At 34.4% G+C, this 15,569-nt stretch overlaps 2 protein-coding genes across 10 annotated transcripts in view; both read right to left on the bottom strand.

Annotated features, from left to right (window-relative positions):
* LOC150104039 (kynurenine aminotransferase-like) overlaps nucleotides 1–8,357 on the bottom strand; it is a 179,863-nt gene extending 171,506 nt beyond the window's left edge. For 4 of the 5 annotated variants that reach the window (XM_090396703.1, XM_090396701.1, XM_090396702.1 and 1 more), the window contains exon 1: nucleotides 8,277–8,357. The gene's annotated coding sequence lies outside the window, so the exon portion shown is untranslated. The remainder of the gene's footprint in view (nucleotides 1–8,276) is intronic. The other variant, XM_090396699.1, reaches the window with a different exon arrangement.
* Nucleotides 8,358–12,562: 4,205 nt separating this feature from the next.
* Nucleotides 12,563–15,569, bottom strand: part of LOC150104041 (ecotropic viral integration site 5 ortholog-like) — a 340,587-nt gene continuing 337,580 nt past the window's right edge. For all 5 annotated transcript variants that reach the window (XM_090396705.1, XM_090396704.1, XM_090396706.1 and 2 more), the window contains one exon: nucleotides 12,563–14,764. In XM_090396705.1, the coding sequence (XP_090252831.1) occupies nucleotides 14,501–14,764 (264 nt within the window). In that variant the 3' untranslated portion in view covers nucleotides 12,563–14,500. The remainder of the gene's footprint in view (nucleotides 14,765–15,569) is intronic.

A 15,569-nucleotide genomic window follows, 5' to 3' on the forward strand; every position in this document is an offset into this window, starting at 1 on the left:
CTTTTAACAACATCCAAATCTCTATTTAAGATGCGATTCACCTTCATGGAATAACTCTAACTTTAAATCTGTCTTGGCACAAATATACAACTACAAATATTGCCTCCTCTACATACAAAAAACGTTTTCTCTTTCCCTAGAGGCATTAACGGCAACCATCTCCTATCCCCATATAAATCACAAAACCCATCTGACCATTTGAATATCGTTCTTACATATGGATTGGTGCCCCAAAAAGCTCCCTAAAATACTGAATTTTTCTGCAGAAAAGGGGGAGTTAGATTGATTAATGACACCTCTTTCACTAACACACTACTCATTTTTTCATAGGCATTATCTATGAATATTTCTATGGACTTTGCTCATCAGAATTGGCATCAATAATTATAATTCCTCCCCTTTTTCTGTCAATTCTGTCCAAACTTATGCACCTACCAGTCAATCTCACAGTTTAACTGTAAATCCAGAAAACACATTTCCACTCTTTGTTTGTCTCTTCTGCTGCTCGCCCGCCCACTTGTCTCTGACCATATGTGTTTCTCAAAAAATAATATCCACAGCTCTTCAAGTCAAATGCCGAGTTCCTTCTTGCCCATCCACGGTACTTGTGTACTATATGTTGAAACCTCTCTCTCTTGGATGTGGTTTTCATAAAAGAAAAGATTATAATAAAATAACAGCAGCATTAAAGAATAATTAATAAACTGTAGTGTGCCTCCAGAGCGCAGTTCTAAGAACGGTGGTAAAATGTGTTCTCGACACAGGAAATCTACAAGAATATGCAATGAAATACAATTACTGGACAGTGAACAGTATATTCTGGAGTACTACTGGTGGAAAATCTAGTGCATATGTATATATGTAGTATAAAGTGCTTACTGCGATGAATCCTGAATTCCATGAGATATCAGGTAATAATAATACACCTAGACTGAGTTGTGTAGAGCTAAATAAAAAAAGTACCAGAGTAACCTGTGGCTTTATTCACCTCCACCCCATCCCGTTGGCAACTTGTATTGTTAAACTCATACAATATCTATTCATTTTGAATTTAATGTAAGTTACCTAATATATGCCAAAAATCACCATTATCAACATCACTTCCCACCAATAGTACTACATGCACAAATCACAGCCTGCAAACATTATCCACGACTTTAAATTCTGATTTAAAGTCGTGGTTAATGGGTAAAATTTTTTGGGTAAAATCTTTTTACCCATAAAAACACACCTGTTTTTATGGGTAAAACAGGTGTGTTTCCATAATTTTTTGACATTCTGTTTTCTAAAGAAAATTGCACAAGATTATTACTTGACATCTCCCAGGAGTCCTTGGCTTCATCGTGGAAAGACACACTACTACAGAACAACTCACCCTCTCCCATACTTAATCCTCCTAATACACACTACGACCATACACACACAATGCCATCTACTGCCTACCACAATTAATAGTACTTCGTATAAATTCCGGGTGTCCTTTTGGCCAATTTGCCTATATAAAAAATCAGCTAACGCCTTTTATTCCCGTATAGGGGTAGGCGAGGCTGTTTTAGCCCTGTCTTGCTTTTGGAGACTGAGTGGGCAGTTCAATCTTCACTGGTAGCCAATCAGAGATAGCTAGTCCAAGGCTATCACTAAGTGGCGCCCAGTGAAGAGAAGGCTAACAAGTGGCCGATCTTGTGGTACTATCCCTTACACAATATTTCAATATCTGAAAATAGTGTGGGTTCTACAGTCGATTTTTTTTTAATTTACTGGACGATAAACCACAGTTTCTGGAAAAAAAAACTTGCTTGCCCGTGCCAGAGATCGACTAACTTGGGAACCGGCAGATAAAAAGCTTAGAAAAAGTTCCTTTAGTCGGCTAGAATCGAACTGGTGACGAGCGGTTTAGCGTTTAGGAGTTTAAACATCACATCAACTGAGCACGAGTTTCCGAAAGAAAAAATCCTCCTACCTCTGTATCAGTCAACTCATCTTCAATTTAGAAAGTACATATAAAGATTCCTCTCTTCACGACGAGAATCGAACTTTGGTCACTTCCATTCGAAGGCGCAGTCCCGTTGTTCTTCCAATTGCTAAAGAGGCGATTAAGCAATGTCAGATAACAGTTTCCCGACTTCTTTTTATTAAGTTCTTCATTTCTTCGCGCTTTCTTTTGATTCTCTGGCTCTCGATGACTCCTAGGCCACTTTTTGTTCTGAGTACCATGGAGCTCAATTGCCATTAAGTAAAAGTATAGTCATTTGAACATGTCTATCAACCAGTTCCCCTTCAGCTATCACTGATAGGGAGTTCAAGCTATAATGAATCAAAACATTTAAGAGAGAGAGAGACAGATTATGATAGACAAGTTCCGCCATCTCATGGTCACCTAACAGGTATAATTTACGTTTGAAACTGTGCAAGTTCTACGGTATTTTTTTTTAGATGTACCTTACTTGCACATTATTATTTTTATTATTATTATTACCACCCAAGACCCCCATGGAGTCGAAGACTCATCTTCAAAAGAACATTTAATTTAGAATGGCCTAAGAAAAGCCTAGAACGAATTTATATGGTTGGTGACTAAAATAGAACCTATAATGATCATTTTTTGGGGTTCTATCGCTAGAAGAAAACACCAGTGTGCAACCATTGGGTAGCATAAGCACTTTATAATAATGCCTTGCTCGTGAAATGTTTGGCATTTAAAAAAGAATTATTGTAAACTTAGATATTCATGCAATCATTCAAAATTTATTGAATTTTATCTCTATATAGCAGATACTTCAAAAAAAAAAAAAAACTCCATTGGTGCACTAATGGCGCATTGCATTATTAAACATATTTAAAACTAAGAGATTAGGCAGTTTTTTTGTTTTGTTTTTTCTCTCGCCGTGATTTGTTTCCTCGACGTTTCTAGTTTAAAAGGCATATTTGTCAAATATTTCACATTTCCACAAATAAATCGTTATGTTTATGGAGGTAAAAACAATGCATTTCCCATGATAATTCACCATTTCCAGGCCGAGCACTTTTTTATTACTGGTCAACCCCTATCTATATTTTTATTTTATTTTTACATCACCGCTGACTCGCAGATGCCCTGCTCGGAAAATTTTTAAACCACTGGACAATTGCACGCTGCTCATCTGCGCATCTTAGAAGTAAGATTATCGGTACTTCTTTTGCAGTCACATCTGCCATATTTACCTGAGTACGAGGCATTCAGAAATTGGGAACATACTTGCTCGTAACTTTTTTTTAAACTAGATGACTACACATAACAAATCTCGTAGACGTACCACTTGGCTGTGGTATGTCTGGTCAAGCAAACTTTCTTTAGACACCAGCAACGTTTCTTTCCATACTCATTTCACATGGAAATGATAGCTTATATCCAGATTTGCTTGTTAGGAACTATGTAAAAGAGATAAGCAACAAAACGATCTTAGGTGAGAAACTCGAAATGATGTCAGAGTTGAGAAATGAGCAAATCATTCCAACTATTACAAGAAATATTAATATTATTCAATGTAATTTAAATGGCATCATTACTCCAGCAAGCAAAGAAAAACTAAATGAACTATTAGTACTAGCTGACAAACATGATGCTGATATTATCTGCATCCAGGAAACCAAACTTCGACAAACCAGCAGACTAAACATAAAAAACTTATTGTCGTATGATATCATTGATATCATACAAGATAGGCTTGCTGACCAAAAGGAAGGAGGACTTCTGACACTAATCCGAAACTTGTCGTATAAATTATTGAACTAGACATAGTAGCAGATGGAACTGAAATACAAGGAATCCAAATACTGGAACTAAGTAAAAAGCCATTAAACATATTCAATTGTTATCATCCTCCTGACAAACCTGGACCAAATCTTTCCAGCCTATCCCATCTTGTTGAAGAAAACTCCATTATCTTAGGATCAGGAATAGCAAACACCTGTTATGGGGTTCTGAGAAAATAAACCTGAGTAATTTCTTAGACGAAACAGGACTAATGATTCTTAACAGTGAAGAACCTACTTATTTATCTCATTCTTATGGTACAAAAGATGTCCCAGATATTACTGCGGTGTCTCCAGATCTTCATAACAAAGCAATTTGGTCTGATTTGGAACTAGTAGGAAGTGACAATACCCCAATATTAATCAATCTGAACCCAAAAATTGCTAGACCCACCCAAAAAAGAAAATATCATTGGAACTTCCAGAAGGCAAATTGGGAGAAATACAAGGAGGAAGTAATTAAAATGCTGAAAGATCACACATACCATGATGACTTAGACAAAGACTAAATAACCTGGAAGAATCCTATCCTAAATGCAGTAAAGAAAAGTATCCCAAAGGGGCTCCAGAAGAAAAGTTATTTCAGACTACACAAAGGTTCACCAGGAACATGCCAGTAAAATAACTAAACGAAATGAATTATTTAACATCTTAAAAATTGGAAGCACTTTAGATACCAGGATCGAGTACAAGATGAATGCTGAAATTAAACAAAAATATATCTTTACAAAGAACTGGGTGGCAAGAATATTCCCACAACTTAAATCCAACACTTCAGATACCGAACTCTGAAAAGTGACTGCCAATTTACAAGAGAACTACCAAAGGCAAGTGAGACTAACATGCTAAAAAATCCACTGGTAATATCAAAATTGGATACAGGGAGATTGCAAATACCTTGACCTTTCATTTTCAAAATATAAGTAAACTAGAGATTAATACTGGGAAAGACCATCAAATATCAAAACAGGATCAGAAGCAGAAAAACGCTGCAAATTCCCAAAAAAAATAAAAACAAATTATTCTGGGATCCATTTACAATCTCTGAATTGAGAGATGCCTTGGAGAGACTAGATATAAATAAATCATGTGGACCAAATAACATACAAGGAATTATAATTAAACATCTTCCTTCCCTAGCCCTAGATTGGCTACTTCGCCTATGCAACAATAGCCTAAAACAAGGAAAAGTTCTAAAAGACTGGAAGACAGCCACAGTCAGACCAATCTTAAAGTCTAACAAACCTCAAGACCAACCGGGAAGTTATAGACCAATTTCACTGACTTCAATTCCAGGCAAATCGATGGAAAAAATGACACTCCAACGTTTGAATTACTATCTAAACAAAAATAGTATACTACTACATTTTCTGGCTGCCTTTAGAAGAAATCACTCAACAGCTGATCAACTTTTCTACTTAACCCAGACAATTCAAGATAACTTCCAGACCAAACCTACCAAATCCACCATTGCAGCTTTTATAGATTTTAGCAATGCCTTTGAGAAGGTGTGGAGGCAGAAACTCTTTTCCAAACTTTGTCATATTGGAATAGAAGGGAAAGTTCTAAACTGGATCTATGACTTTCTAAGAAATAGAGCAATTCGAGTTAGAATAAATAATACCTTTCAAAGAAAGTGAAAATAAGACAGGGACCCTCTCAAGACAGCATTTTGAGTCCACTCCTTTTTCCATCTACTTAAACGACTTAGATAAAAATATAAAGAAACCAAGCTAGCTATGTTTGCTGATGATTTGGTCCTATTCTCAGCTCATAACAACTTAGAAACAGCAGGTCACTTAAACAAAGCAATTGAAAGTTCATCTACACACTGTGAAAACCAAAAAAATCAAAACTATCCCTACTAAATCAGAAATTTGTGTATGTTTTTACCATTAATAACCACCTCAGAAAGTGGAGACCAAAGATTCAGCTAAACAGTCAACTAATTGCATTTAATGAAAACCCCAAATAGCTTGGAGTTACTGTAGATCCATCACCAAGCTTTAATAAACATATCAACAATGTGGCGGTCAGAGCAAAAAGAAGACTAAATATCTTGAAAAGTATCTCAGGTAAAGAGTGGGAAACCGATGCTAAAACCTTAAAAGTCACATATACTTATATTATCCGACCCATAATGGAATATGCTTCACCTATCTGGATGCAAACATCACAAGCTTATAAAAATTCAGAAAAATGCAGCTAGAATCATATGTGGACTAAGGAATTCAACTCCTGGAAAAATAGCAGAATTCGAATCCCACCTTGTTCTTTTAAAAATTAGGTGGCAAGAAAATCTTACTAAATTTGTGGAAAAAAGAGCCAACTTTGCACATAATAGAAAACAAATGAACTTTTAAAAAATTGGCAACCAACAAACAAAATAAAGAAAAAATCAACAATGCACGAAATCATGGAAAATAAAATTCCCTTCGATTGTCCAATCAAAATAGCCAACTACCCAGCATTTCCTCCATATCAAGACAAGAAAAATATAGCTATCAATTTTGAAATACGAAACCGTTAGAAAATAAGCCTAGAAAACCCTGAAATCTTGAGATTAGTTCTTTCAAAAATAATGGAATATGGACTTGCCTCGATCCAGATCTACACAGATGGCTCCAAAAATCCAAATGGCAATTCTGGGAGTGGAGCATATGGCTCTCAAAATATAGAACTAAAAACAATTAACAGTATTGGATGCAACTCATATCATGCAGAATAAATAGCCATTAACACAGCACTGCAACATTTGGATAAACAAAACCCAAAGGAATTTATATTTTTCACAGATTCCTTAGCAGCCCTTTACGTTATTAAGAACTGCTATACCAGTCATCAAGAAATATTCAAAGACATAGCAAAAAACATAAACTACATAAGGATTCCGAAATAATTTTCCAATTGATTCCATCCCATGTTGGATTAAAGGGAAATGAAACTCTAGATGAAGTAGCAAAAATGGCTGCAACATTAACTGATGCTACAGATTTCGATCTTTTTAAAATCACTCAAAAAGAAAACAAAAAGAATGATTCTCCAGAACGTGACTCACCACTGGTATTCAGCAGAAAAACCAGGAGCTACCATCAACTCCAAGTTTAATCGCTGTGCCACTACCGTGATCTCTCGCCTAAAGACCACTCAAGTTTGTCAATGGCATAAAAGTCTTCCCCATCTGCAAAATCCGTAACATCGATCGAGTAAGCATCGTCAATGCATTTACTAAATTGTATGAATATTTCTAAATGTGAACTTTATAACAACCCAGAAAAGGTGCTGTATAAAATACATGCATTTTACCTCCATGATCTGGTGTAATAATACCATGGAATAGTAATTATAAAAAACAGGTGCCACTGTAGTTTGTGATAGTATAGAAGAAAGACAGCGATTCGACCAGAGGAAAATTTTATTTTCTGATTTAATATATTGGAGGAAGCAAGTACGATTTTAATCCCTGATTTCAAAATCTTCATCCTCCAAGAACCCATACTTCTATAGACAATACCGAATGGAATTTAGCAATACGAAAGTCAATTGTCGTAGAATTTTGCTCAATATCCTATCAAAGAATCAAAAAGTTTTTGATTTTAAAAAAATGAAGTAATGAATCATTCAATGCAGGTAAGTATGATTTTTAAACCCCAGCCATTTGGCTAAGTGGTTCAAGTGTCCGCTCTCCAACCAACAAGCTACGGAATCTAATCACCCACCAGGAATGGATGTTTGTTCCGCCATACTCTTCGACGTTAGCCAACAAATTTTTTCATCTGTCCATGGTGTAGATAAATAGTACAAAGGATGTCGCGCTATACGCGATAAATCCAAAGCACCTAGCAAACCATGTTTAGTGTTAACACAGCGAAGTAAAGATTGTAATTCGATAAAAGAAGTGACCAATATTTTTATTTTATACTTAATGAGGATTCGGAAGATACATTTCTTTGTATTTTGAGGAATGTAGTGTTTTGGGGTAACTCAGCACATGCTGTAAGTAGTGAAAAGATGTTTAGGGGGGGGGGTGCTTTGCATTATGGGATACATACTAAGGCAAGTGATGTGAAGTCATTAGCCTCTATATACAAGTAGCTCAGACGTGAATATATTTCACCACAAAACTCTGTTTTGCTTACTTGGGAAAAGGATTAAAACCAATTATAAAATTTCTTGGTATCTTTAACATATATATATATGCACTTAAACGATGATTTATAAGGACTTGTCATTACTGAAATCATAAACCTTAATATGGATTTAATTGACCATTGTTTTTAATATTTTTGTGTTTATCCCATAAGACTCAAAATTGTCGAGCTGTCTGCAAAACAGCCACATTTTCGTACATAAGACGGTTTTAATTGCCAACTTTGCAATTGAAATCACCAAAGACGCATATTATCAAATATGCGTCTTTGGTGATTTTTAGCCTCCTTGAACGTGTCGCACAATAATACTAATACTATATACCCAGTACTTACCCAGTAAAAGTAACCTTGAACGAATCTGGCGAATATAAATCCAAATATACTCTGCTCCCGTTGTTACTAAAAATATTTTACAAGCTGATACTACGTTATCTCGACATGGAATGTGTGTGTGGAATTAAATCAATAAACGTGGCAAACAAGCAGCTGATAAGATTACAGACGAAAGAGAGGTGAAAGTAAGGTGGGGGAAACTCACTTAACACGTTCATTGCCAATCACGCGATATCGCGTTCTCACCGTGCGGCCGATTACGCATTATCGCGTGGACGTCGCTAACTCAATAAAAAAAAATTGGCCACCACAAGAAATTCCAATTTTCAGCTTGGCAATGAACGTGTTAAATGTTGCATAATATTGTCACTGTTGGTTTCATGATTATGTTTAAATAAAGTGTTTAAATAAAGAAATATTTATTTACGTCTGACATTAACAAAACTGATTATGTTGAGAGACAAGCGTTTCTCCGGGATTAAAAGAATGAAGAATATTCTATTTAAACTGTACTTTGATATTAAGACAGGGATTATGCAGTTTACATATTATCAAAGCGGATAGTGCCTCTCTACGAGATCGTTGAAATCCTATTGTGTTATGAATGTCTTTGGGTGTTAGCTGAAATTCATTGCCCAATGAGATGCCACTATAATGTTAAGTGAAGACGTCTAAAGATACATGTTTAGACTCTAGAGGCAAGTTTCTTTATTAACATTTAGTTACTTCATATACTACATTATAAAATATTACCGGAATCATTTAGGTTTAATTGTAATGTCTTCATTTGTAAAATATTCGGCTAAGTTTCATAGCCATTTCAATACAATTATAAGAAAACACACACAAAAAATGATCAATTCAATTCAAAACACGTGATATTATGTGCATTATCGAGTGCAGGGGGAATAGCTCCGTGTGCATTCACAGATATTCAAAATAAATTACTTTTAATCTATTTAAATTAGTGCACAGGCATTAAAATTAAACGTAATAATATCTGGTAATAGTATTTTATGACGAATTATTTCTCTTATGTTTCGATTTTTAAAAGAATTCATATGCTACAGACTGTAGGTTTACATCTTATTATAGCACATTAGACAAAAAATACTATTGGTGGCAATGTCGATTCATGTACAGCAGTTGTAGGAAGTAGTGGAGACGGTGGTTCGGGATTATATATATAACGCGTCACGTGTTTATAGCCTGTATAAATTGAAAGAATATGAGGCTCCCAAGCCAGTGCAACTGTCCTGGTGAAATGGCTGCAAGAAGGGAACTGACGGAGTTCGAAAGAGGCATTGTGATAGGATGTTATGTTGCAGACCTTATCTGTTCGGCAAACTGGGCCATCAATCAGTGATAACATACTGATAAGGTGGAAGCACATGGAGTCAACTGCAAATGCTACCAGCAGTGGACAACCCATCACACCAACCGAACATGATAGTAAGGTGCTACAAAGGATGTAAAAACCACTATTCGTCGACCAATATGTCGAATGCAGAGTTCCGGTTATCGACTGGAACACGAATCTGTACAAAAACGAGCCTCACAACAAGGGTTTCTTATCATGGAAACCCAATTGCGAGCCTCGTGCAGTATTGACTCTAGTTGTTCAAAGAGCGTGTATAATGGGACTTGGAAGCTTGTAAAATATTCGGCTAAGTTTCATAGCCATTTCAATACAATTATAAGATAAGAAAAAACACAAAAAAAAGATCAATTCAATTCAAAACACGTGATATCATGTGCACTATCGGGTGCAGGGGAATAGCTCCGTGTGCATTCATAGATATTCAAAATAAATTACTTTTAATCTATTTAAATTAGTGCACAGACATTAAAATTAAATGTAATAATATCTGGTAATAGTATTGCATGAGGAATTATTTCTCTTATGTCTCGATTTTTAAAAGAATTCATATGCTACATACTGTAGGCTTACATCTTATTATAGCACATTAGACAAAAAATACTATTGCTGACAGTAGTGCGTTGTGTTTTGTGGTGGCAATGTCAATTCATGTACAGCAGTTGTAGGAAGTAGTGGAGACGGTGGTTCGGGATTATATAATGAGTCACGTGTTTATAGTCTGTATAAATTGAAGGAATATGAGGCTCCCAAGCCAGTTGCACGGGCTTGGGGAAACGAGTGTGGGTTTGGTGGATGTCCAGTGAACACCTCTTACCAGAGTGCATAATCCCAACTATGAAATTCTGAGTTGGCGGTGTGATGGTATTGTCCTTTTTTCCTGGTTTCGCCTCGGACCTCTTAAGTGGTGCCATGAACAGTGAACTCCGAAAGGTATCTGGACAATGCCTTCTCTACTTTATGGCATGTTTCTATGGAACTGACCACTGTCTCTTTTAGCAAGACAATGTGCCATGTCACAAGGCTGCTGCTGTAACTGCAGCAGCCTTGTGACATTGTGGACATATACATCACTACACTTGCCTGTCCTCAACAGTCCTGATCTCAATCCTACTGAACATCTGTGGAGTGAACTGCAGCATCAGGTGAGGTCAAGGGACAGCTGCCCCACAGTTCAGGACCTCATCACATGCCTACAGGAAGAATGGTCCATCCCCATTGACTACTATTGTATGCTTGTGAAAAGTTAGTCAAGTAGGATTGCTGTAGTCACAGCAAAAGGAGGTCCTACTTCTTATTAAAGTATGCACCATGGTTGTTTGTTCCTCACACTATGGTGTCTGTCGACTTTTTTTTTTTACAAGCTGTGTCGTGAGGTGAAGAAACTTTTTTTTTCATGTAAGAAAGAGACAGGGTTGTGGTTTAATAGCACTGATCAGATTATCGTCACACGATTGAAAAACACTAAAATCAAGGTTTAAATGTTTAAGGGGGAAAATATATATATATATATCCTCACACGATTGAAAAACACTAAGATCAAGGTTTAAATGTTTAAGGGGAAAAAAAAAAAAAATATATATATATATATATATATATATATTAAATTCATATTTACTCGGTGAAAATGATATGAAAATTAATGAAGTTTAAATGACGAAACACAGAGAATAATAAAGAATGGGGTTTAATAGGAACACTACTAGTTTCATTGATAAAACTATACGGATAGATACCTTCGTGCATCCTTCCATCACTACCCTCCACAGAAATTTGGCATTATCTCACCCTGGCACATCAAGCAAGATCATTATTATTAGACGAAATAGAGCTAATTTACTAAAAAGGACCTTTCTCAACAATGGTTTCACTCTAAAAAATATTGAGAAATTTCTTTTCTGCCGTCGTCAACCTACTATGGAAGACTCTTCTTCCCCAAGAGCGTATATCTCTTTGCCTTTTATTAGTTCCCCTCTTCCAAACTGGCTAAAATTCTTAAGTTCAACATCAAAACATGTTTCACTACGTTTCCTAAACTCTGTTCCATCCTCAGTCGACCTAGAGAAAAACATCACTTTCTTCAGTACCCAGGAGTTTACAAGATTATTTGTAATTGTGGAAAGCCTTACTATGGACAGACAGATAAATCTATCCATTTCCATGTTGAGGAACACAAGAGATATTTCCAACAACAGAACCCGGGCTAGCGCTCTCTCCAGCCACGCCCTATTTTCAATAAACTCCGACAAAGGCCACCAACATCTTATAGACTGGTCTCAAACTTCAAACATGCATAAATGTTATGAACGTGAGAGACGTATTCTCAAATCTAAAGAAATTTCACTCGATTCACATGAATAGTAACCTCAGCTACAATTTATCTAATGCGATATCTCTGCTGTCCAGTACTCCAGTACTGGCGTTCTTGCAATATCTCACAGACACACACAGTCACATACAGCTGGAACTATAGCACCTACTACAGTTTATAGTAGATCTGTTGTCGTTATTATGTAATATTTCTGTGAATTTTTGTTTATAATTCTTTGTACTTGGACACCTGAAGAAGTTGTTTTATCAACGAAACTAGTAGTGTTCCTATTAAACTCCATTCTTTATTATTTTCGGTGTTTAGTCATTTAAACTTTATTAATTTTCATATATATATATATATATATATTGTGAATTTTAATTAAATAACAAATATTCTATCGGCATGCTTTAAAAAATTAAATATGAAAAAATTATAAATGCAAAATCTGAATTAATGCCATTGGGAGAAAGCTTCATAAGTTTATTCAACCTCCTCTCTTAAAACTGAAGCCTGCACCTGTCACTACTGGATCATAAATACATGTTTTATTGAAATATAATAGTGAGTGTTTAAAAAAAAAAAAGAGACATAAGAAACAGTATAATAAATTCATATTTAATATTAATCTTGCCATATGATTATAATATTTATATACATAAATATGATTTTTATAGGTACATGCACACTGTTGAAGTCTAACGACTTTCAGAATAGGTTCTCAAACAGTTAATTAGCTGCTGCCATAAATAATGTATTCACATGGCAAGAACAAGATTTCTATTAAAACTTAATTCGTATGGTTATTTCCATTTAACAAACTGTACATGATCATAACAGAATGATTAATTTCATTGCATTTATATTTAATTTTGAAGGCAATCGCTGTTACTGGAAACCTATTCTCATAGACATCACTTAGGCTAGTAAAAATTTCATTCCAACACACACACACACACACACACAAAATGAGAGATTACTTTAACTGAAAAAAAAAAAGGTGATTTCCAATTTTATCACAAGACTTTAACATGTAAAAAATATATATATAATTTTAGATGATGAAATAAACCTTCAATGAATAACTGATCACTTACAGGTTTATGCACTGCATATGTATGGACACATCATTGCCTTTCCTTTTTTAAATGACAATATATTTAAACATATATACTATACAAATAAATAGTTTGTAAAAAAAATTGTTTAAAGAACAGGAACTAAATATTAAAGAAGCATATTTTTCATCACTTTTCAGTTAAATTTCAAACTGTTCTGTTTTAAAAGACTGATCAATTACAGAGAGCAAAATCAGTAAATGCTAATTCATTCGCATTTGTGACTTTTATAATAGGAACTAACTATATACAATCTTGGCACCTCCTTGAAATAATACACAGAAAGAAGCCAATCTATAAATTATATAACTCAATGAATACATCAGACTTCTGAACTTGCCATTCTAAACAAATCATGGCTTAATCATAAAAAAAAAATCCAATTTTGCATTTAGAAAGATACAAAAACTTAAGGAATTAAGTATGATTAAAATAATTATAATACTAACTGCCAGGTTGCAAAAGCTATTATTCTTATCTAATATTCAGTATATATGATTTTTGATATATTCATTATGTTTAGTGCCTAATGCAATTCAATCTGATGATCGGCTTCTGTAATAGACTATAGTTAATATTATATATATATACAGACACACACACACACACACACACACACACACTTTTTGTTTGTTTATATGATGTGATAGACATGACATATGAAAAGGAATTCAAAAACTGTTCTAAACTTATCTTTATATTTGTCAATAATCTTAATTCTACTTTGTACAACCTTCTAAAATACACATACAAGTATTTCTCTTGAGAGGAATACTAATTTATAACATTCTTTTTTTCCAATTACAATATTAGTCCACTGAGAGACTTATTTTCTTTTTTTTTTCTGGAGGGATGAAGGAAGTCAAAATCTTCAAAGCAAAAATTCCTCAGCTGTCTTGAATACGTTTCTCTGATTTATACACACTTGCAATATCCAACTTCAACACAATACATAAATGGAAACTGCTGAATATGAACATTTAGAAATTTCTTACTTGGCATCAGTACTGAGCAGATTAATAACACAACTTTTGGTATTCATTATATGATAAAATCCAACAGAATTAAGTTGTGTAAGTATAGTAAAATTCATTGAAACATTTTGTAGTGGGCATGGTTTGAAAGCAACAAAAATAATAAAAAAATAAAGTACAAATTAACAGTTATTTCATCATGGACGGTTAGGAGGTTCACAAAAGTCAAAAACATCCATTAAAATTAGCAAACATGATAGAATCTTTCACTTCTCTGACTTCAAATGCATCTATATTTCTCAAGTTGTTTTCTTATTAACTAATATGCAATAGCAGTTCAGACTTGAAGAGAATTCCTTTTATTGTAGTACCCAAATTCAGTGGAATTCTGAATGCATGAGTATTTTTAAAAAGATGGAAGGTATCTACAAAAGAGGAAGACATTAAAGTTCTCCATTTACTTTATTCTTTAGTTGATCTATTTCAGTGTGCTGTGAAGTATCTTGTGAGTCTAATTGGAGCTGATATATTTGATCATATCCGACATCATCTGAAGTGCTATTATTCCTGCTTAAATTTAGTCCATCAAAATATCCACTAACATGGGTAAAATTATTTTGGGTATTAGGAGTGTTATGGTTGTCATCACTGGCAAGATTTTCCAAAGTCAGTGTCAATCTTCTGTTAAGATCTGCCTGTTGAGTCACCTATAAAGAAAAAAATAATACAGTATTTTCCACAGACATGCTATTAATATTATACATGTGATTTGGTTATGTCTTTTGTTGTAGGAATGCTGTGGTAGCAATGAAGTTAGCTTGAAGCCTTACATTTTTACAAGTTGCATTTTTATAACTGAAACAATTGGACAAAATGCAAATTCTGCATTCTAGCAAAAGCATAACCTCAACCTTAAAGAAATGTGTTATCCATGTAAATAAGTAAAAATGTGGCAGAATATTAAAAGAGTAAAATATTAAAATAAAATACACTATCAACACTCATATTATAGCATGGAATGTACACATAATCAAACTTTAAAAAAAATAAATAAAAAAATAAAAAATAAATGGCAATCTAACACATGAAAGAATGAAAATCGAACTAGTAACAGTAAACTAAGGATTATTAAAATTGTAGAAAATTTTTAAATTTACCAAAAATAACTGCCCAACAGTTGTTTTTTTGGTAAATAGACGGCGACACAATTCATTCATTCATACCATTGTCGGCAAGTATCATCTTTTCCATGCCACCTGGCAAAATTTTAGCCACATGCGATGCATAGTTCTCGTTTGGCAAAAATTTAAAATGACTGTGTTCGCATTTTTCATAAAAATGGAGAAAAATGAGTTTCAAGCAGTGAAAAAAACACTTATTTGAAGAAGTGGATGGCTGCACAGATCAAAGCCGAGTTACATGCAGTTGATGGGAACTCTGCACCAGCATTAAAAACTATTTATTTTTAGATAAATGAGTTTAAACATGGTCGTAAGCATCAAAAATGAAGTG

This window comes from Typopeltis vanoorti, chromosome 8, assembly GCF_054136105.1.
Source record: "Typopeltis vanoorti isolate ZY-2024b chromosome 8, IOZ_Tvanoo_1.0, whole genome shotgun sequence".
Lineage (NCBI taxonomy): Eukaryota > Metazoa > Arthropoda > Arachnida > Uropygi > Thelyphonidae > Typopeltis > Typopeltis vanoorti.